This window comes from Acanthopagrus latus, chromosome 17 (assembly GCF_904848185.1).
Source record: "Acanthopagrus latus isolate v.2019 chromosome 17, fAcaLat1.1, whole genome shotgun sequence".
NCBI classification, from domain to species: Eukaryota; Metazoa; Chordata; class Actinopteri; order Spariformes; family Sparidae; genus Acanthopagrus; species Acanthopagrus latus.
Genome location: NC_051055.1, coordinates 29,271,594 through 29,296,054, shown reverse-complemented (window position 1 = coordinate 29,296,054; position 24,461 = coordinate 29,271,594). Strand labels below are relative to the sequence as shown.

The following is a 24,461-nucleotide window of genomic DNA, read 5'->3' as shown; positions in this document are numbered from 1 at the left end:
GATTGAATGAATTACAGCGTCCCAGAGCCTCCAGGACTGACGTCACTTTTTTAATGTGCCTGGCCAGCATTTTCCTTTCAGAGTAAGACAAAAGGAGCAGAGCTGCCGGGTGAGCAGCGAACGGCTGGGATGACGTCAGGACCCTCTTCAGCTGGCCGACATGAATAAACCCAATCAGACACTGGGTGGTGCTCGAGGATGCCACTCCACATGTGAACAGGTCTGTTATTACTCAGGTTTCATGGTGCCTGAATGAATGAATAAATGAATGAATGAGATGTATGATGATGAAGACATTCAGCTCATCTTGAAATAAGAAACGTACAGAAACAGGATGTCATCGTTTATTAGGACAAAAAGAAAACGTTTGGTTGGTCTGAAGTGATGCATCAACATTACAAGACGCTGCGATTAAGGAATGATTCACACCTTCACGTGCACAACAGGATGATCATCGTTAGTACATTATGTCGAGAAAGGCTTATTGATTTAATGTGAAGTATCAGACTTTCTTAGAGCAAGGTGCCTTCTCCTTCTCCTTCTCCTCTCCCCCACTACAGTCTGTGAAGAAGTCATTGCAGGCGACGGTCAGTGCAGCGACCAGAAGGACAAACTCTTGGAAGTCCACTTCACCATCCTTGTTTTCGTCTAGGTCAGCCATAATCTTCTCGACCGCCTTGGGGTCATTGCTGCCCTGAAACCAAAGCATTACCTTGAAAATCACATCAAAACAAAACTTGTGCCACAAACTGTGATCACAGGACAGCGCTGCTCTGATTATTTTCTGTATTAGATCCTGTAACTACACCAAGAACTGTGGTGTAAAATGTATTCAGTTCTAACTAACTGGAGGGGAGTTGCAGGCTTTAAAACTCTGTGTGGGATAGTCCTTCACACATGAAGGCCCAGACGACTCCGAAACTCAGAGCGCACTCTGTCCTAAACGACTCTGTAAGGACACTCCCACACAGAGTTTACAAGCCTGCGACTTCCCTCCAGGTAGAACTAAAGAAGCTTCTTGGACGAGAGGTGAAACGTCTTCCTTTTTAACAAATATTTAAAAACAGCGTTTTTTTCCCCTGAAGCTTCTGATTGTGTTTCTATTTGTTTTATGTTTGGTTCCAGCTTTTGTTTTTTTCATTACGATATATGTTTAAAAACAGTGTCCTTCACCAACAAGATGGGGGAACGTCAGCTAACTGGAAGGGACATTGGGACTGGGCCTAAGACATCAATACATGGTAGAAATGGCCGGCATTGACACTTTGACTCAAGTATCTATTTCATGAATGGCTTTGTGAGACACCCTCGTAAAAGAGTTGCGACCTGCATTTCACGTGTGCTGAGATGAGGATTCTTAAAGCCTGAAACACACCGGGGGAGACTGGAAGCTTTTGGAAACACGTGGACAGCTTCAATTCAACATGCGAAGTCTGAAAATGACCATTCTGATTGGCGGTGTGCGAGCGAATCAGCGCGGTATGTGGGAGGGGCGGAATACTGTGTGTGCTTTGTTTTTCTATGCACTCCATTCTGTCATTCCCTGTTTCCATGTTTTGGAGTACTAGCGCCACCCGATGTTAAGGAGACTTATTGCATCTCGTGCAAGCGCAGAACGTACACACTACTGTGTAGTCGGCAGCCGTCGAAGCGACATGTTCACCGCAACTTTTCTGGCGAACAGGTCAGACGAGAGGCAACAGAGTGGTCGGATAGAGGCAGCTGGCTGCTGGTTTGAGTCTGGGCGGTGTGTCTGGGCCTTAACGATTCATCAATCTGTAGAAAATCTTGCTTTCGTAAACAGTCAACAAGATACTTACGGACATGAATCCGCAGAGTTCGCCCTGGAGGAGGTTCTTCAGCTCACCATTGTCCAGCTTGTATTTGTCACCTTCTTTTCCAGAATAGGAGTGAAACACTTGGATGAGGCCCCCAATAGCCATTTCCAGGGTGGAGGGCGGGTCACAAGGTTTCTCACAAGCCTGCTTGGATGACATTTTTTCTGTCTCACAATTAAAACCTGCAGTGATAAATCGAGAGAGTATGAGTCATGAGGAAATGTAGTTAAGTTATTCTGTGGATAAAAAAAGAATATACATTTATTCAAAAGAGGTCAGACAAGATCAGATCATTCCACAGAGTGACATTCAGATCTGTATGCAGAGGACCAGCTGCCCGCATTAACTCCGATACAGAAGAAATCCTTGAGTGCAGAAACTAAAATGATTTTTTTTTTTTTTTTTTCAGCAGTAGGATGGAGAAAGAAATATTACTGTGGTTTTCAGGTTACCAAAGATGTTACTTTGCGGTGGTGTTGAGAACAAAGGGTGAGTTGGTTCAGTGAAGTTTTTGTGTACTGGCACACAATAAGATGCAAACTTTTCCTGAAAGTTAAACACAAAACTGTCAAGGGACCACAACAACATCACTTCCAAAGGTTTTCATCTCTGCGGCTCCACTGCAGGCTGCACCAGGGTTTCGTCTTCAGTATGTTTCAGTTATTCAGGCTCATCTGTCAAATCTTTGACTTCAGTCAGATTATTTATTTATTGCAGAGTGGAAACACCTTGAAATATATTAAGCTTGGTTCATTCTGTAGCGTCTTGACTTCAGTCAAAAGAAAGCGCACTGAAGCAGGAATTAAGTTGATTTTGAAATCCATCTTTCAGTGGCTGAGTTGCATTGTGGGTAATGTAGGCTCCGGGTTTTGAAAAGCAGTCCGCTGGTCTAACAATGGACTCCTATGACACTGTTGGAGCCATTATGCACAGTTTAACAACAAATTATCAAAAGCAATACAGCTGAAGAGATATTGCCATTTTAATTCCATGAGCCTAGATTACCCACAATGCAACTTCGCCAGCAGGTGACATCCTTGGAGGGATGTTATGTGGTGACACCAGCTGCTTCTGAGGCCACAAAATGATTTATTCTACTTTTCTAACATATGCAGTAGCACTCCTGCAAACACACATTAATGTTTAAAGTTGGTGGAAAACAACAGCCAAAGTCGGGCCGACTGGAAGTCAGTATCACCTCTTGTGGTACAGCGAGACGAGACGGGACACCTGGGCCAGCTAGTTACCATGCTAACTGCAGTAAATATATCTGCAGCACACAGAAACACCATCAAAGCGGCTTTAAGAGTTGGCGTTTTAGTTCACTTCCTGCCGGTTTTGCGGTTAGCAATCCCCTCCCTCCTCTCTACGTCACCACATGAACATGACCGCCTCTTTATGGAGTTCTCTGTCCTGATTGGATAACGTGGGCAGGGATACCAGAAAATCTCTTTTACTAGGATGCTCAGCGGGAGGAGAAAGTTTAGATTACTGACCAAACGCTATGTGACAAAGATTACTGTTGGATTTTAACAAATATATATCACATAACTTACAGCATGAGGATCTTTTGAATCAAAGTGCTGTCAGATTTGTAGATACATTTGTTGTCAGTAAGTTGTTGTCGAGAGACGACATGCAGCGACTGATTAACATTCTGTTTTTGTCATGTGGGACGACATCAATCATCAGTCTGCTGACTGCGATGGGTAATTGCACCAACGGGGAGCTGAATCCTTCGTGAACACGAGAAATAACATCAGAACGCTGGAATACACACAGCAAAACAAAAGTTTGACCGCGTCGTTGTGTTATTCTCAAATGACACATTAATTCTGAGAGCTGGAAGAGGGATGTCACAGACGGTTCTGATAGATGAACAATGAACAAATGATGGAGCACGGACAATATGTAGTTAATATTGGCGGTGCTGAGTCAGGTGGTGCATTTAGCTGGGGGGCGGCCCCCAAATCAAATTCTTCTCAGGGCCCCATAAAGCCTTGGCCCGACCCTGAGCTAAAGTTACACCTACCCCTCATGTTCAGACACCTGAGAGGCTGCTACAGGGGGGCCCGAGTCATTTCACCTCCAACCTCCATGAAGCAGAGCAGGACAAAGGACAGACCTCCCTGCAGGACAGCTTTCACAGACACACAGACTCAGATCGTGGCTTGCATTACGTGACATAAACTCCAGGATGCATCCATGCGGAGGATTAGCAGCAGAGGTTGGTCATGTTTCATCGTTTATTCTGTCTTCTGATTCGTATCTTTATGAGCCGAGCCCTCGTCAATAATGCAGGAGCTGCTTCAGGAGAGAGAAAGAGAGTGTGAATAACTCTCAATCTACAGTCTGAGAGCGAAGATGCTGCATCACTTTCTGAGTGATGCTGCACCATCCCCTTAATTAGTCCCCATAATTGCCGTTAATCATTTATTCCCGCTGCGATCAGGGAGCTAATTAAAAGGCTTTTGAATGTCAAATGCAGGCTGGTGTTAATTATCCGAAGCTGAAACTGAAGCAGGAGCATGATGGAGATGGAAATGTTGGAAACGTTAAAAACAGACTACAGATGCTGCTTCATGTGAAAATCTGAAGTCTCACCTGGAAGATCTGACCGCTCACAGCAAACACACACAGACGGCAGAACTCACCTGACGAGCGACTGGAGCAGGTGGCGGTGGAAGTGACTCCAGCGCTCACCTCATGGCTTATATCCACTCCTCCTCTCCTCACCTGTGAGCAGATGCATCCAGATCAGATAAGCCCCTCCCTCCTTTCCTCTGGACGGCAGCGGCATCATCACCTGCCCACACAGGTGAGCCACCTGGCCATGTAAGGCAACCACAGGCGGTTTATGGCAACTGGCAACTGATACTTTTCTCCCTGGTCACAGCAGGAGCTGCCACAGCTGTAAACAACAGGGATTATGACCATTTTAAGGCATGAAAGTCAGCATGGAAGCCTGCACCTGGGACCTTAGTTACTGTATAGAATAACAATGATTCAGTATTTAAAAAACACAAATATAAACACTAATAAATAAACATGCGTATGAAATAATCCCCCAAATAAATACATGTTTATTTAAAAAAAAACAACAGTTTTTTTAATTTGTTCCAGGAGACTTTTATTCCATCAGAAGTGTCATTAAATGAAATAAAAGTCCCTTGAAATAAATAAAAGAAGTCATTTTGAATGTTTTTTTTTTTTTTTTATTAATTAAAACCTAATTTATCTAATATTGACTCTTGGTTAGCCTACATTTCACAAAAAAGAATAGCCCAACAAAATATAGAAGTCACAGCTCCTAATTCAGTTGTTGTTTTAAGGTCACCAGTGCCTAAATCTTCTCAAATGATTGAAAAACTAGCTCTAGCTATTCTTCTCGGAGTCACTTATCCGTTTTCAGTCTGCAGGGAGGTGAAGGCCCTCCCACTGCCCACATGCCACCCGGCATGTTTGCTCGACCTGACGAGGTCAAAGACACTGCAGCCGCAGCAGCCGAAGTGTCGATGTGTTTAGCTGTGAGGCAGCTATGGCTCACAATCCACTGCATCGCGAGCAAAACACAAGCACGACCCATTAAATGAACTCAAACATGAAGTTAGGAAATGATGATGTGCCTGTTGAGCTGACAGAGATTTCCATGGCTCTTACCTGTGAGCTTTACAGTGATCAGTGAAGTTTGACAAACATCAGTGGGATGTACATGTAATGGGGGTCAGTGCGTCTTTGGCCTTAACAAATATCGAAGATCCCTGATTTATTAGTAAAATATGCGTTCTGTGTACAGCACAGCCCTCAGTCTGCAGTCCTAAAAAAGACGAAGCTACTGACGCTGAAAGGTTTTATGTTGTCTATGTGTGACGCATCATGAAGTCGGAAGGCACTTTTCCAACCCAGAGATCAAACTCCCACTCCACTTATATATATATTTTAGGAATCAACAAGACATAAATCAAAACATATATACCGGCCATTTGATGTCCTTCACTGTTTTTACAGTAGCTTTCAACATGAAACCTACCCTGAACTCTGTTCCCCTGCTGTGTGTGCAAACAGTTTCTGGAGTTTTGTAAATTCTTGTGTAAATTGTGTAATGTGAAAGATTAAGCACTCTGAAATGTCTTGATTACCATTTCCCCCCAGTGCTGTAAACTGTCTTAAAAAATGGTACAAGAAATGGGCTGATGCAATTGTTCCCTTTTTCCTCACACAGCCTCACTTATACTTATTAGGCGTGACGAATGCTTTCCCACCACATCATTTGCAATTAAGGGAATGATTGTGGTTGAAAGACGGAGTGACTCCAGCTGCAATACAAATAAAGTGCAGGCCAGGCAACTGAAATCTTCCTTTTTACTGAATGCAAACCGCTGCAGTTGATTTACATCAATATCTCCAGCTGACCAGTGAAAAGGCTTTATTGGACATTTGCATGCTTGAACTTAAAGCGTCATTTCCTGAAAACAAAGTGCATTTGATACAGTAGTGCAGAGAAAAGGAGTCACAGCAGTTATGAGGTCATTTGGTAAGACTGACGACACATTTCAGTGTTCCACATGCAAAAATATACTGTATGCAACATGTTTAATTTCTGATAATCACATTAATGTATTCTCAGTGGTGCCACTGCAAATTGAAACATCTACATTATTAAAGAAAACATGAAACCAGAGACAGATTATCTATTCTTGGTATTAGAGCAAGTAACAATTTACTAAGACAGACTGGATGTGTTACCTGGAAAATGGGCCTCCCATCTTTCTTTTGTGTGGGGACGTCAAAGCAACCGTCTCTGATTACTGATCAGAGTTGGTCTCAAACCAACTGCAGAGATCCTCAGGTAGTGAACGTGTGACGGGCATCCAACACAATCACTCGTTAACACTTGTGGCTGAAACATGTTTTAATTGATTACACAACAAAACAGAAATATACATGAGTGTCCAGTTATACAAAAGAGACACGTAATGGTAACTAGAGCAGGAAATACAGAGAGTAAAGACGTCCACTGAGTCCCATTTTATGACATATCGTCTGGGCTTAACACACCCTAAGCTGTGTGGAGGCGCGTCAATCATCTGCTGATACTGACGCTGTAACTGTGTCGGTCTGTTTCTCTCTATAAGTTGAAGGGTGTCATCTGCTGGCCATTTGCAAACTCTGCCAACAGCATCAGGTGTTAACTCAGGTGGCTGTTTTTAAAAACAACACTATGAAGCTGAAAAAAGGTTTTTTGTTTTACAAAAAGCTCTCAAGCTTTCTCACGTCTGAGCTCAACTCAACTTAAATGAATCATTAAATAAACGTAACAAAAAGCTGCTGTTGTCCAAACTGTCACAAAATAAAACAGGTATAAAAACACATTTACATTAGCTGCAGGACAGACAGGTGTGGAGAGGATGAAGGAGAGCAGAGCCAGGTGAGGTGACTGTCACAGCTGTTCCTTGTTGGCTAATCACACCCTCCTTTTTATTGCAGGAGCGAGCTGGACCTCGGATTCCTACTACACACCAAGAACTGGGCATGTGGGTTTATGGGATTCTTTGGGGGTTTTGAATCTGCAGCAGGCAATTAAGACTTGAAAAAGAAAAACTGTTTTGCCTGTGTTCTGCGCCGAGTGAACCCAATTTTTCCCATGATAAATTAGAAAGGCAACCTATGAATCTAAAAACCTAAGAGACTGCCACAAGTTTCAGTTCACATGTTTTTTTCATCTGGCAGACACTTGCTTTATCACACTTTGTAGTACTTCTGCAAATATTGTTTTAAAGGCCCTCTTGAATATCAGTTGTGAACTCTTAAAAAAAACCCTTCTATAATCCAATCCTATAAGAAATAACGTGTTTTCTTTTTGAAAATAGTCACCTGAGGTGACAGTTTGTAAGATTATTAGCTGCCTGACCACACGCGTAATAAAATAATACTGGAAAATGAAAAAAAGTTGAAAGTCAACTTGAAACACTAGAGGGCCGACAGAGTGTGGCCAGTTCAAAACGATGAGCTGGTTGGTGCACAGGAAAAGAGCTGATGCTGTTGTATTGTGTGCTGGAGCGTTACAAGTGAACTAAATCACTGATGGAAAGTCAGGTTTAGTTTTGTGGTCCACATTTATCCCCATTTACTTCAAAGCACAAACAGCATTGAATGAAAAATAAAAAAAGTAGCTGTAAAAGCTCCAGTGTAGACTTTCTCCTTTTTAAGGGTGTTAATAACATCTTTTCATATCAGTTTAGGATCTCGGGCTCCCTGAGACACATTATTTTTAGATTTGTAATATGTCTCACATCTCAACTGTAAAGCAACTGTAAAGCTACCCGCTCAGTCACCACCTCACTGTACTTCTCTCTGGACTATATGTTATATGTTATGCTGTACTTCATTTACCTCCATTTGTCATTGCTGTTATATGATGTGTGCAAAGCTGATGTGCAGTGGTGTAGTCTTATTAAATATTATGCCTGACGAGCTGTATAGAGCCATTTTATGGATTTTATTTTATGTTTTTTGATGTTTTAAAACAAGCCCCCAGCTGCATCAGCAGTTCATGAGATTGCTGTAACACTGTCTTGCTGTGAAGCTCCAGAAATGTCTATGAAACCTCACCCTGCTTTTCACTGGCAGGGGGGTGAGGAGATGATGACTGAACATTCATTTTTGAGTGAACTCTTTTTTATTTTACTTGTGCAACAGAATCAACTATCACTGAGCATCGCCCACACTGAAAAGCTATCATGCAGTGCTGAATCCACTGATCCCAAGGTTGGGCCCATCTTCCCGAAACACATTGTATTATTTAAAGTATTTGTGTTACATGGCCTGCGTGGCCTTTGACTCGGCCCTGGCACTTCAGAGTTGGAACGTTCATGATCTCATACGTCTGAGGGCCAAGACTGTAACAGAGCACGGTCTTTTCACAATGTGGCTCCTGTCACCACATCTTCCTGGCACCTGGCTTGTTATGCAGAGTGCGACATGGGAGATCCTATTTGAGCCGTTGAGTTTGCGGCCTTTCAGCGCCTGTCAGCAGGGCACCTGGCCTGAGATGCTCAGAGGGAGAGCGGAGCGGAGAGGGCATCAGCTCGGCCTTCAGGGATAACATGACAGTGTGCCATGGGCACAGAAGGGATCGTGTTGTGGTCTGTCATCATAATCATAAGCTTTATATAGCCCACACAAAAGGTCACCTGAGTTCAGGCCTTTACAGAGATAATACTGAAGGAATGCTCGTTATTATCCAAAGTTTACTTTACTTTTTAAGTTTTTGGTCAGAAAGCCACCACAGGGATTAGTCTCTGACTGGACTGCCCATCATTGTTCCTTTTGAATAATCTTGTTTTTGGGCTCTGCTTCTTTGTCTAAATTAGGTGCTTCTTCTTCTGGCCTCCTATCCTCCATGGGGAGCTGTATCACAGAAACGCCTCCCTCAGATGAGGTTCTGCGCTTCACACTGTGCGTTCCTTCTCTGCTCATCGTTGGCTTTCCCAGAACACTCTTCAGCTGCGCCCAGAAGAAAGCCTGCTGGTTGACCTGATGGGGCCACTCCAGGTATGTCTTGGTACTAAGCATCTTCTTGAGCTTGCAGTACTTGCTAGGCAGGGAGTTGGGATCAATGGGCTCCTTCACTACTAGTATGACGTCACTAAAGGACTTTCCCATTGCTCTCTGCTGAGCGAAGTACAGCTCATAGTTGCACCACTCGCTGTTGACAAAGTGCCGGGAGAGGACGAATATCACCTGAAGATGGAGACAAAAAAGACAACATGGATTGAGTAAATTGGCGTAAAGAATACAATACCAGGATTTAATATCTAATATTTTTTGTTTATTTTTAGGCTACAAGTCTTTCAAGATGATGTGGAAACTGGTTTATTTTAGCACCCTTCTTGGATCCCCAGCTCCATCTTTAACCCTCACCACTAACACTGATGAAGGATCCCGTCACATCTACAATGCTGGGTAGCCAATCAAAGAGCTTATTCACTATCTGTCTCAGATGCTGATTTAACATTGTGAATTGCAAAAATGTCCAACATAAAGGCCCAAATCTCAAATGTATTGGTGCAAAACAGCCCAATGGGGCCCAAAGTACAATCATTCTGAACTTATTTGCAGAGATTAAATGTGGTTAAACAAGTTTTTTTCATGCAATACCAGTAATGTTATATTCTGATATGTCTAAATACAAAGCGTAACTACATTTTAGTACCTTACGACTGTTTTCAATGTTGTCAATGATGTTATCGATGATCCACCTTCCTGGCATGAAGTCCCTCTCATGAATACACAGACGATAAGGGTTCCTGTTGTTCTCCAAACAGGGCAAGAGCTGGTCCCTCACCCAGTCTGCATCAGCGTGGCTATAGGATATAAAGGCGTGATAAGTAAAAGGCTCGGGCTCCCCCGCCAGTTTTTCCTTGTGAGCTCTGTATTTGGCCCTGATGATCTGATACGTGGCTTTAGTGTACCACGGAAGGTCAAAAATATAGCAAATCACCATCATTATCAAGATCACAGCTGCAGTGGTCGCGACGCAGATGATGATAACCAGTCTAATATCACAGGCCACATGACCTGGAAAGTATTTGGATATGACTGTGTTGAGCAAAGGCTCAGGGTGGTAACACTTGTAGTTCCAGGGCCAGTCCGTCAGGTTAACCTTTCCTTTGGACAGCGTTTCCTGGACGAAAGCATGGAGCTCACAAGTGCAGTGGTAAGGGTTGTTTCCTGCCCTCAGATGAGACAGTTGAGGCATGTCCTGGAAGGATGCCTTGCTAATGAGACCAAATGAATTCCCATCCAAAGTCAATGACTGCAGTGACGGACTTTCCCACTTAGATGGAATGAACTTGATTTTATTCCCACTCAACAGGAGTTCTTTCAGGTTGGTGGCTTTCTCAAAGTATACCATGTCCAGCTGGTCCAGGTTGCAGTAGGACAGATCCAAGTAGTGCACTGTGGTAGGCAGACAACGGAGGGATTCACTTACAAATTGATTGTGGTGAGCAATAAGCCGTGTGATATTATTTTGCCAAACACAGTCCTTGCTGTCTTCAGCAGATCCCAGTTTGTTGTTGCTTATATCCAAAACCCGGAGCTGCCTGAACTCCCTTGTAAGCAATGACAAGTCTTTTAAACTGGTCAGTTCATTGGTGTTAATATCGAAGGTGTGAAGATTTGGCACGGCGCCCTTGTAATCACACCGCTGGTTGAAGATGAACTCATTCTTTAGGCGATTGTTGGAGATATCGATAATCTTCACACCTTCCATCTCAACCCAGGCATCACAAGGCACGGAGTTGAAGTACACATACTGAATAGACAGTTCCTTGATTTTCTTGAACCAGGTGAAGCGCCAGTCAAATCGCAATACGTCAGGATTGCTGATATACCTACAAGAAACAGATTTATGGTGTTAATTATGTGCAAATGATAAGCCGACACATAGTTTAGATATGATGACCAGTGAGGGAAGCGACTATTTGTTTGAAAACAACACTGACAGCTCCTCCGGAGGTTAGTGTAGCCTGCTGTTGATCTGATTGGTTGAGTTAGCACATGATATATAATTACCGACCAAATATTTTTAAAATGAGCCTATTCTTTTCCAAAACAGTTTCTGGTGGCGCCTTTCCAGATTGTTCTGTGTAACAAACCATCTGGCTCGTCAAGTTGTTATTTGTTTGCAGTTAGTTAGTTAGTTAGTTAGTTAGTTAGTTAGTTAGTTAGTTAGTTAGTTAGTTAGTTAGTTAGTTAGTCTAAACTAGCTTGCAGATGTTGCTCCATTTATTAGACATCATAGGGCAGTATCGACCTATCAAAGGTATAGAAACATGATGGGAAATTCCTAAATTTCATAACAAATTTAATGATAATTCAAACTGGCACGTGTTGCCCCAAATTTAGAAGCTACTCACCAAAGGTCCAACTTATCCAGCGTCAGGTCTGTGATACTGGAACCTGCTCCACTATCCACAAACATGGGTGAACGGGCAAAGTCGATGTACTGAAGTCTCAACCTTCTAATAGGGGCACCCTGTAAGTTCATTAAAGCCATCCTCAGAAGGTTCTCGTTGAATTTACCTCTGTGAAATATAATCTGATATGCTGTTATGTCTTTTAAACCCTGGAAAATGTCTTGTTCTCCCATGTAGTACATGAACTCAAAGAGGTTGCGAAACTGGATGGCGATGAAGGTCTTGTTGGCGAGGTCACGCAGCATGTGATGTAGGGCGTTTGGCCGTTGATCTATGGCCATATCAAACCCCATCTGTGTTGTCCGAATGACTTCTAGACTTCCAGGCTCATAGTAACTTAGATTGGAGGAACATTTGATGGCAAAACTTTGGAGCTTGATGTTCTTCAGGGGCTGGAAGTCGCCTTTCTTTAGACCCATCACCAGAGGGCCACCCATGGACAGAACTTTGAGTTTGACAAATTTGGAGAAACTATCAGCCAAAGTGGCATGTTTGTAAAGATTGTTGGACATGTAGAGCTCTTTTAGGTTCAACAGAGGAGTCAGAGCTGTGGCAGGAATTTCTTGCAGGGAGTTATTGAAGATGTTAAGATGCTCCAGCAGAGTGTTGTTCTTAAAAGCATCATTGTCAATGTGTGAAATGTTATTGTACTGCAGCTTAAGGATGCGAAGCTGAGGGAGGCGGAGGAAGTCGTCAACAAGGACAGCTTGAAGTTTGTTGTAGGAGAGATCTATGTCTTCCAGTGTGGAAGGAAACTGTGTCCATGGCACACTTTCAAGCTGTTTTCCCAGACAGTCTGCAGAGCGGCCGGAGTTGTAGATGTGACAGGGTCCTTCATCAGTGGTGGGAGTTGAAGATGGGGTTGGGGATGTGAGTGCTCCAAGAAGAATGGCGCTAAAATAAACCAGTTTCCACATCATCTTGACAGACTTATAGCCTAAAGAAACAAGAAAAAAGAGAGATGAAATCCTGGCATTGTATTGTTTACTCCGGTACAGAAAATGGCAAGACAGTGACCAAAACTTTCTATTGTCTCTTAAATTTCTTGCTCCCTACGTTGTTGTTGTTGTTGTTGTTGTTGTTGTTGTTGCTGTTGTTGTTGTTGGTGTTGTTGTTGTTGTTGTTGTCCCAGTTTTAATTGTATCATTCTAATGTTTTATGACTCTGTTGATCAATTTGTTCCCTGTGATTTCACATAATTGTTTTTGTCTGTTTCTGTTTTTAAAGGTCTTTTTGGGACAGCGGCCAACCTGGGAATGAGACACAACTTTTCTAACAAATAGGAACTTAATTAGTGCTTCTTGAAAACACCAGCACATCGGGGTCTTGGAAACCCCAGTCAAAGGTGATTAATTATTCCTAATAGTTGGAACAATTTATTGTGTTTGTATTTCCATGAGCCCTAATTTCAAGTATCGAACCCGACTCAGTCACTGTGAAGGACAGCGACAGAGAGAGAGAGCTGACAGATTTTTTTTCATGTGCTGTGTTGATGACCCTAACTGCTCCTCCAAAGGTAAAATGTTCTAAAAGTCAGAAAAACAAAATGAAAGGATGACTGTCAGATTTATTGTAATGTTCTATTGTGCAAGCGAGGGCTTTAAAAAAAGTGTCTCAACAAGCATCACGCACACAAATAAATTATGGTGTAATATCTTAATCTTGCATCAGAGGAAAGTTGGCAGAACAAAGGAGGATGTGTCGTTATCGTTTACAAATACATTGTGGTAATATCAGTTCTCTGAAATTAACTGGCATGTAATTCTTGTAAACCCCCAAAAGCTACATGATTCAAAGACAACAAAGAAATCAGGATGAGCGAGCCATGATTTGGCAGACGACACGAGATCTTTTGATCAATTTTCTATTGTTTCCCATTGAATCATAAACGTGTCTTGGCAGAATAAATATTCAACATTTGGATTCTCCTGCCATGTAAGTGTATCCTGCAAGAAAATGCAAAAGAGCAACATCGCTCTCGAGTCATCACATGCTCTGAAAAGGACATCAGACCTCATGCATACGAAATAGACATTTTCAGAGGTCCCACAACAGCACTTATACACTTCACAGTACTCACCCTCTTAGGACTTTCCTGCTTAAGTCTCCACCAGCAGACTCTTAAATCCCTTCTACGAATACCTTTATTTATATTCCTGGTCCAAAGTACACACTGTTAAGGCCCTCATGTGCCGGAGATGCTGAGATTTACAGCCCCTGTTAAACAATCAGTGTTATTGTGTTTGACTCCATAAGTAACCTGAGTAAACATTTACTGTATGTCTGTGCAGATATGGGAAATGCATTGTTTCTGTGTTTGTTTTTGGTCATCTTACTCGCAGAATGGGAACTAAATTAAATGGAAAGCAGCAAAAACACTGACATTAAGGGGAAGAGGGTGATTATTAAGATAAACTGATGTGTTATTCAAATATGTGGTTTTTTTTTTTGACATTTTCAGCTTATATGAGCAATAAGGAATGAGATGGACTGTGAAGTTAAATGTCAGTGTTTATTTAAATTTATATTCCCTTAACACATTTGTATAGACTCTGCACTTTCATTGTTCTCATTGTCTCACCACCCGTGCTGCAGAGACAATTAAGTTATCTCATCTAATCTAAAACATCTTTTCCCCGCTAATCCTTCCTCAGTCCGCTCAGATCAACAGTCATCTTAATGACTCATTGTTAACGTAACTGCAAGACAGCAAATAAAAGATTGTGAATGACTTGATCACGCCCTGTGTTTACTGCGTGGCTGTCATCTCTCTTCCTTGACACATAAACACTGTCTGTCCGAGAAAACGGCAGCCGTGATGCAGCCTCAAAGAGGAAACCACACACCTTCCTCGTCTATCTAATCTGGTCAACAGTAGACAGCTGGTCCTGGAAATTGACAGTAGATAAGATCAACATCAATAATATTGACATAGTGAAACTCCTTGCGTGAAAGGCCATATTGTAAAATGCTGCTGCAATACCAGCCGCCAATAACAAGTTTGTTGTCCGGAGTATTGGAAATGTATTCATGTTGGAGGCATTCAGCTCGTTCTCAACCAGAGTTTATTTACTATATACATTACATAAAGGCATTTTTCAAGGGCAAGTCCAGTACTACCAAGACTGGTTCTTTAAAGAACTGGAGGCTCTAACATAAGCCTACAGGATCGTAACATAGAGGAAACTTTTTAATATTTCCATTTTGGATAACACTGAGGATATTGAAATTATTTTTCAGTGAGTTTGCAGACATGGGCTGTAGCGTCACACTGTGATAACTGAGCCCCAAATTTCTGTCATTGTCGAACTTTGATGCAGCCCATGTCGGACAACTGAGGTTTGACTACGTTTTACTATGTTTCTCTAATGAATGTCACCTTTTATCAAAATTGCATTGATCAGTCTGTGTCGTCAAGTGTCGCAGCAGTCTGGTCAAAGGTCACAGCTTTGATTTATGGATGTTTTGACATCAGCACATGTCTGTTTAACTATTATCTTGCCATAAATGCCCCTCCCCCCCAACCATGGGTACGTCCTCTGAAGACAATAAAGTCAGATAAGATTCTTTGTTTTGGATCAGATCCACTGTAGTGATTTCTCTGTCTACCGAGTGGGTACATTTTTAAAAAAAAAGCTGTCAGAGGAATACTTCCTGTCATTCTATGATTTCTTAACCCACGTACTTTGTGTACTTTTGGTTCCTGACCTCCAGCTGGTTTGACATTAACCTGGCCTGCAGGAGTTTCAGAGTCACGATCTGATGGAGAGAATTTATTGGTTGACTCTGTTCAGGTTAATGTCAAACCTCTCTGTTCTGTGTTGTAAACGGCCTTATCTGTGAAAGGAATGTGCACAAAAAATGCTGGCGAGTTTCAGGTGCTCTCAATTAATCCATGCTCTTCAGGGATGTGTTGCAATCACTTCAGTGTCACCACACAAGTTATAAGATTTCTAGGTCACACAGTCTACACATGGGACTCACTGTGTATAGATAAAAAAACACATGGCTCATTTCCTGGTAAATACAGTTCACGTGCAGGTTTAGCCCACTGCAAAGGTTCATATTGAATTGACTGGAAACCCCCCCAGAGCACGTGAAAATGGAAAATAGATATTATCTACGGGCTGACACTGCATGACTACAATGACAATGTTTTATTTTTGGACCCAGTTGAACAGGTGTGGCAGCCAAAGGAAGAAATATGATTCATGTTAATTGTGGTAAGTAAAAATACCACAAGCAAAAGTTTCAGTGTGACAGCACTTCTTATTGTTTAAAGGTACACTCCCTGTTCTCTATGTTGAAATCAGTAACATGCAAACTGGCTGAGCTTATAAGTTTTTTTGACATTGTGAAAAAACAAATCTTAAATATTGGACCAGCATCATCAGCAGGCCTGCCCCTTAAGTTTAGGCAGCCCAGTCGCAGGTTTAAACCACAGGTATGTCTATAATATGTATGTTTGATAGGCTAAGGTCCATATAGACATTTGTACAAAAAGGGTTGTGTTGTGTTCACAATAGGTGCAGTTTGAATCTGCATTTCAACATTTGTTATAGTGAAACCCCTGGATATATTTAAGGAAAGGGGACATTATCCAAATTTAGCAATCTTCCTATCATGTTTCAAGAAGTTTTGATAGGTTGATTCTTCCCTGTGATGTCTCATAAATGGAGCGACACCTGCAAGCTGGTTCAGGCAGGCAACTCGAGCTGCACTGACAAACTGCATACATTTCAGCCAATCCATGATGTTTTCTTCAGCCCAGCAAAGTGTTTTTTTGTGCCTAAATCTAACCCAGTGAAACCTAAAGAAGTGTGTGTGTGTGTGTGTGTGTGTGTGTGTGTGTGTGTGTGTGTGTGTGTGTGTGTGTGTGTGTGTGTGTGTGTGTGTGTGTGTGTGTGTGTGTGTGTGTGTGTGTGTGTGTGTGTGTGTGTGTGTGTGTAGTTGCTGTGCAAGGAAGCAATAAGTTTTAACTAATCTGTGGTTTTGCAGAAACGTACTTGGCAAACATTTTATTCTTGTGATTGGGTTGGTTGAAGATGGAGCATATGGTGGCTCAGCTGGACTTTTGCAAATCACTTTTAGCAAATGACATAGACTAGTATAAAAAATAAGCTTTCTTGGATGCTGGGAATTACTCTGACTTTCCAGCTACATCATCCTCAGAAGGACTGTGGTCATTTAAAGACATCACAGGCTGAGCTTGTTGGTTTCGGCTCTGTGCTGTCAAACTTCACTCAGTTTTCCTCATTCTAGGCTGCGTGATGCTTGGCAGGACATCCATCAGCTTTGGCTATAGATGTTAAGCTGTTAAGCTGTTGTCAGCTTCAGCTAGAGTTAGTGCACCTTTTGTGTGGTGGAGTTAATGAGAAAAACTGCATCATAATCAAGGGAATGCCTTCAGTGTGCATTAAAACAATTGCATGGAGATGATAAGCCCATTCTGTATTAGGTTGAGACTGGTAGCGTATAACAAAATACCTGTAACGTGAAACTTGGGGCCTTGAACTCCAGGCTGAGCTGAGGATAATGAAGTTTAGCTGAAGTGGAAAAAAAAAAAAAGACAGTTGAAGTTGATGGATGTTGAGTCATTATAGTTCTTCACCGATTTAGCACTGAACTTCTGTAACACTGTCAAACTGACTAAAGGTTTGATCCATGGGGGTCAAAATCAGTGCATCATAATCGAAACCAGAGACACTGTGATGAACTTAGATTCATTGTCAAAGTCTGGTGCCTTCATGATGACATTAAGCCTCGAGCAGAGATGGAGAAGCAGGCTACAGAAGCCTGGTCAGCTCATTTCTTCTTTTTTCAACACCAACGGATTTTAATTTCATTTTCTGACATTGGCAACAGCAGACACTGACTCAGGAGGCAGCTTATCAGATTTCACATGTTCCTCTGAAACCACAAATGGATTCAGACTGTTGGCCTACAACTTCTTTCACATTTGCACTCGCACTCCTCAAGACCTGTAAACAGACTTCTGTGTAAAACTGGTAGAGACCCAGAACTGATTAAGATGTATGGCCAAACTTAACTTCTGTAGGTTAGACTGTACTCTGAACCCAGTGTTGTTTGGTCCATAGCAACTCTCTGGATCCATACTGTGATGTGGTCGACCTGCAGTAAAATACCAACCAGGCTATCAAAGAAACAATAAATGGCTCTATCAATGATTAAGATATCTCCATCATGATGTCATTACTGTGTCTGATATTTACAGAGCAGTCAATAATTGTTATAATAAGCCTTTTCATTGATATACGATGGCAGCACCGTGCTGCCTGCTATCTGTGCAACATTTTAATCTGGCGGCAGACTTGTTTCACTGATGCGAGTCCTTTCATATGGTTTAATGATGGTCAGCGTTTACATGCTACATATAAAAACATCGCTGTCAAATATCAAACATCCTCCTCACCGGCAGACAGTCTACAATGTTTATGTGCTTGGTAACAATTTCCCATTAACCTCTAGCAGTATTCAAACATACAGTTTTGGATACGGCAGTCCCTGAGAAAACTGCTGACAACACCGCACGACCAACCTAATTACATTTCAGCTGCTCAAAGCACTAATTTTTCCTCACTTTTAAGAAAAGAAGCTGCTGAATTTCCTTTGGCTGGAGCGGAAATCCTCTTTCAGAATAGGAAATGACAAGTCAGAGCCCAGTGAAAATGTAACTTCCTAATCAGACTGTCAAATCTTTTTGTCAGACCAGAAATATCCCGACGTAAGCCGAGCATGGTAGTGACAATGAGTTAACTTCAGCTGATATGTTCAAAGTTACACATCACATGAGACTGGAGGAGGTGATGTCTGCTTCAAAGGTAGTGACATTTAGTTTTGTAATTCTTATCTTACAATATTTGCTTATTCCCTTAAGACCTTAATTAATTCTGGCATGATCATGATGCTGACCATTTGACTGCGAAGCAATGGTGCAAAACAATCAGAGAAAAACAAAATTAAGACTTTGATTGCCCATTTGAGGAGAAAAACTCCTCCTTATTCTGATGCCAACAGAAAATGTAATAAATAACTTCTGACACGTTTTTCATTTGAGGTTTAATTGAAACACTCAGACAAGGAGCAATCATCCACCCAGCTACCGACAGCCAATTTTCCATTTTCAACCAATTTCAGTCAGAGCAGCTGTCTTGTAATTGTTACAGACGTTAGTCACAGCACATATTTTCATTTGTCAGTGCAAGAAAAGAGCATGGGTATCTAATAGGAGCATCAATGTCTTGGTGTTTTTTCAGAATGTCAATAGCCCATTGTCATTCGCTTTGCAGTTGCATGAGGAAATTTATATTTTGTACTTCCTTGCATTTGTCACGGGAAACAGGTGTAACAGTTACTACCTCTAAATTCCATATCAGTGTGTTACAGAGCCACAGTTCTATTGTTCCACATGCTGGCTCATGATTAGTGCTTTACGTAATTGGAACAGAGACATTGTTGTTTTAATTTGTTGGATCTGAACATTTTGTGCAATGACAAGACAAAATATCCACTAAGAGAAAGCTCTTTCACGTGGGGCTCATGGAGAACCCCAGTTATTCTTCTCAACTTAAAGGGTTTTTTTTTTTTTTTTTGGAATTTATAAAAATCTGCTTACGGAAGCAGTTCCGCGAATGAAAAACTAGAGTAAAGTGAGAGTCTTGTACAGCATGTTCAAAGCTTCAAAAGAAAAAGGTTTAGGTGTTCAGTCTCAAGTGTGAGGGAGGGAACAATGCTCAACACAGAACAATGTGTCCTGTGTTGGAGTGATTTGACTCCACCTATGTACACTAGTCCTGTGATCTGTGCTGATATAGCACTGAGAGAAAGTATAATATATTTTAATATAATATAGAATAATACTTTTCGACGGCTCTGATGGAGCTCTGGATTTATCATCAGTTTATCAATAGTTGTTCATTACTTGAATATGTAGAAGCGTTTTAAAACACAATTTTAAGTCATCATGCCATTTGTAAAAGAGGGCATGTTAATGTGAAGAGTCACATTATATTACATTATATTATATTATATTATTTAAAAAAAACCTGGTGCAGTGACACAAAGGGGGGCTGACACACACTTCCCTGGGGACAGAACGATTCTTTAAAGTGCTCAACTCAACCCTTTAAAGAAACTCAAGTTACAACTCATATACAAGAAGGAAAAAATCAGAAATAATTGACAGCGTTCAAATTAAATAACTTTAAAAAGATCTAAAAGGAAGAACAGCAGCAATGACTTCAGGATAGCAACAAATCCCAGAGAAACCACAGGAGCCTTGGGCTTAACTTCTGAATGCTCTCATTAAAACCTGCATCTCAAAATGAAATGACTTTAGTTTACCAAGTGCAAGTTAAGCATCTGTATCTCACAGTGGAGCTCCAGACATTATCAGTACTGACTAACAGCTGCTGACACCTGCCTGAAATTAGCTCATTCACTGTTGGAGCTTCACAGGTGCCACCGACTCAGCAGGCTGATTTCCAGAGGAGACTGGTGTCGGCTTATCTTATGTTATAAACATTATCAACCAAAGCAACACTGATCCTTCCAACAAGTATTACCTGTGTAGCAAAAGCTTCCAAAAGCTTATGCCTCCATGTAAAAGCTCCACTGTCATTCCAAAACTCTGGGTCACATTCATAAGTCTATTGCACAACAATAGAGTTTTATGACACAGGCACATAAGCTATAAATGGCTTTGGCTGCACAGGAAATACTTGACAGTGGATGTTCATTGTTGGTTTTGGCCTTTTCAGGGAATTAGCTGATAAAAACAAGAGTCCACACAGAGCAACTACTGTGAGCAAGGTCGACATCAGTGTTAGTCACCAGTGGGAAGCTAAATTAAAGGAAACACAAAGAGCACAGCAGTCGTACAAGTTTTCCATGCTGCTGGCATTTACATCACATTTACCTTTTTATTTTTTAATTGAAAAATTGCATAACAATATGACTTATGTTAGAGTATGTGTTCATCATTTATTACCTGATGCACTACAGGCGGTACCAACTCTTTTGGGTCACTAAAAAAAACAAAAAAAAACAAAAAAACCTTTCTTTTTTTTTTCCTGTTTTATCAAAGTCATCCTGAACTGTGACCCCCAAAACCAAGGCACGTACTGCACCGTGACAGCCTCCAGGTGTATCTTGTATGAGCAAGAGATTAATAACTAATCTGTGCTCGGTGTGCAAGCCAAGCCGGATAAATAACTTGGTATCAGGTATCAATAAATCGTTGAAATCATTGTTTGAAACTCTCTTTGCACTTGTTGTCAGCCAGTTGGAACGTTGCTGGGAAGGTAACAACTGTCCTTGGGTTATTTTGGCTGAAACATTGCAACCATCATCAACAAATAGACAAAACTGTGAATCTGAAACAAGTCGGCTGTGCTGTCAGCCAACAGGTAAGATAACTGTGTAATAAAAACTCACGTTTACAGAGCCTGGGAGGTGACATGGATGTGTGAAATAGTTGTGTGGTTATGAGAAGTATCACATCCGTTTCTGATGAAGGCTGCAGATGATCAGATGGATCAGCTGTCAGTCGGCTTTATCGGCTGTAGAGATCTCAGGTGAATCTAGGCCAAAAATGCCATTATCTTCTTTTAAAATCATAACCCAGAACTAAAACTTGTCAAGAGATTTAAATAATAAAGTTAAACAGCTCTGTTAATGGAGAGATGTATCGTATTTGTCGTTTCTTATAATTAAGGGAATGTTTTCCTCATTGATGACACGTTTTGTTTCACCCACCAGCAGTCCACCTTATCTTGACTTCAAACATCATCAGTCACTTTCACCTGAATGTTTACTTTGTTTTTTTTTGTTTTTTTTTTGTCTCCACCCATTAAATCAACCAGTGAATCTGATCCGAGGTTTTCACAACCTGTTTCTGAGAAGCATCTTTCAAAATAAACATTCAAATCTGAGTCTGTTTTTCCAAAAACATTTTGACATGATGCTTTGAAATGACAAAAAAAAAAACAAAACACTGTAACTCTGTTTGATTACTCATCACTGTTATTGTATCTAAGCCTCGTGCCTGGAAGACTGATGAACAGTTCCTCCTATCAGAGGTTTTGTGACAGATTTATGGGCCTCTGATGAATTGGCCTTTCTTCAGAGTCTGATATCTCAGTTTACAGTTTCAGTGCTTCATCATGTTTTAAAATCCCTCGTAACGTTTGCTCACGTGAGTCACATCATCGTCCACAGAAGAATAATTACTATGTGATGTTTGTTTCATAATCTAATCTAATCAGAGATGGTCCAAACAGTTTTGAAATCCAACAAAATCCTACTGCAATAAACTCAAACCAGATAGAAAAAGAGAGGAAAAAAAGTGTTTGGACTCACCTCAAGACGGGCAGTCAGCTTCAACTCGTCTGTTGGTTTGACAACTGCTGTAACCCGTGCTCTGTGTTCAGAGGAGAACGAGAAGTGACTCAACACTGACTGAGTAAGCCTTTGGCGTGTGTGTGTGGTGTGTGTGTGTCTGTGTGTGTGTGTTGCAATGCTCAGGTATGTGGAAAGTGTCAGGGGAAGGAATTTGTTTTTGCCTCTGGAAGCCTTTTTTTGCACTCTGGCCAACGTTCTGGGCCTGCAGACAGATTTGTATTTACTGGTCAGGCTTTGAGGTCCATTTCTTCCTCGAACACAATAAGTGAACCCGTAGATGTTTACAAAATCAACGGCAACACGTCTGACAGGTGCTGTTAAAAGAATTAAAGATGGTGGAAGATATTTGCGGTTGGAAGGACTGGAGAAAGGAAAATAACTACAAAAAGAGTCAATGAGTGTTTACATCATTTCTAACACTCTGTAGTGTGAGTAACTGTCCACCTTGCCTCCTTTTTTTTAAAATGAGATTTGAAGATTTGCTGAATGTAGAACAGTAGCTGGCTACTCTCCAGATGGTCTTATCTTCTGGAACAGCTCGGCCGGTAGCAGAGAGTCAGGTACTGTTTAAATCCTGTTTTGCAGGCCCTAAAATATGAATGAAAATATCCATGCTGTGCCAGGTGCGCATAAGAAAGATAGGATTTTTGCAGAGATCTGAGTGTGCACAGCTGCCAACGAGTTTGTCTGAGCTGGCAGAGCGAGCGTAATCTGCTGAGAATGTGGGGCTTGCTTTTGTCTCTGCAAATCTGCACATATCTCAGCGCTGTTTCCTGTTTGTCTTTATCCAGTCTCCACACTGTTTTATGCCACTATAGGACTCTGGTGACCTGAGCTTCTGCTTTCATAGTAGCCAGCTCTGAGCCTGTTTAATAATGCTACAGGTACGGGTCGGTCTTTGTATTTGATTCCCCTCGCCTTAACCTGAGCCCTGATATATCCCTAAAGCTTGTAGTCATTTTAATGCTTAATCTCACCATAACCCCAATCAGTATTTACAGGGTAGGGCTGTTTTTATCTGAGGGGGGAACAGAATGTGAAATGAGGGATAACTGCAGGTTGGTTGCAGTTTGCAGACTGGACCCATGTATCCTCAGTGTGATTTTCACTTCAGGTACCTAAAAGATTTCCATCAAGTGATGGAGAGTCAGACTTCACTTTTTGTTTCTCTTTTTTGGTCCGTTGAATCCATTTCAACAAGGATGTTTCTGGCCATTATAAGTTTTTCAAAGACTTGTGTCAGCAGGAGGTGATGGTGCGCAGTGTGAGGTCAGTGTGATCAAAGTTGCAAAAGTTTCCATCCCATCATGGCTGGATTTAGCCAATACAGGTGTAAATGTTAGCCCAATTTAAGGAATGCTTTGAGTTATCAAAGGAAAATGATGTCATCAGTTTTCATTCTGTTGATGACTACAGTATTTCTTTGGTTTAGCATATTTCAACCTGGTATGATGCTGAAATTTGATCCTGTATTGTTTCACTTGTAGGCGTGAAAAGTATATTCTCATTTAGCTGTCAAGCATGTGGACTTTCAAAATAAAGCCTGCTGAGAAACATGAGTGACTGATGCAGTTTGGTTAAGTTAAGGCACCAAAACTGTCTTTTTTTTAAAATTGATCTGTGTTTGGGTTTATCAACACTGATGAAGGTTCTCAGTCATCTGGCTCTCATGTGAAGGCCGGTTGGGTTAACGACGCACAAGTGGCCCTAACGACTCTGAAACTCAGAGCTCACGCATGTCCTTGAAACTTTGTAAGGACACTCCCACACCAAGTTTAAAAGCCTGCAGCTCCCCTCCAGTTGGTTAGAACTGAAGATGCCCCTTGGACGAGAAGTGAAACGTCTTCAAGGAACTGAAACCAGTCCAGTTGCCTACAGTACAGCTCTTAGGAACACTGATTACAGACTAGTGTGCTTACAACCTGTGAGTGCATATTTGATAAATACCAATTTTGTCGTACTTGAACAGGCTAAGAAGAAAAGCAGCTCAAGCTCCCTCTTGAATGCACTTCTGATATAATGATAATAATATAATACAGAGTCCACCGCTCGATGTTTAGAATAATTTCTTGATATTAGCCGGTATCAGGCAACAGACGAAGAAACGTGACACTGACACAGTATCGTCTGGTGGATTGGTGGGTCGATTACACTCTGTGCTGTGACACTAAGATGAATAATTCCAATCAAAATCGTCCAGGAGACAAATATCTAAAAA

General features: G+C 41.5%; 1 protein-coding gene across 1 annotated transcript; it reads right to left on the bottom strand.

Moving 5' to 3' along the window:
• Positions 1–328: 328 nt before the first annotated feature.
• On the bottom strand, positions 329–22,251 carry tlr18 (toll-like receptor 18). Its single transcript, XM_037073636.1, has 8 exons — positions 22,202–22,251; positions 21,278–21,423; positions 11,762–12,758; positions 10,054–11,236; positions 9,167–9,581; positions 4,575–4,724; positions 1,821–2,020; positions 329–694 (listed from the first exon to the last, which is right to left on the bottom strand). Exons 2-8 carry the CDS (start codon positions 21,300–21,302, stop codon positions 503–505), a joined length of 3,162 nt encoding a protein of 1,053 aa, XP_036929531.1. The 5' UTR covers positions 21,303–21,423; positions 22,202–22,251; the 3' UTR covers positions 329–502.
• Positions 22,252–24,461: the final 2,210 nt, after the last annotated feature.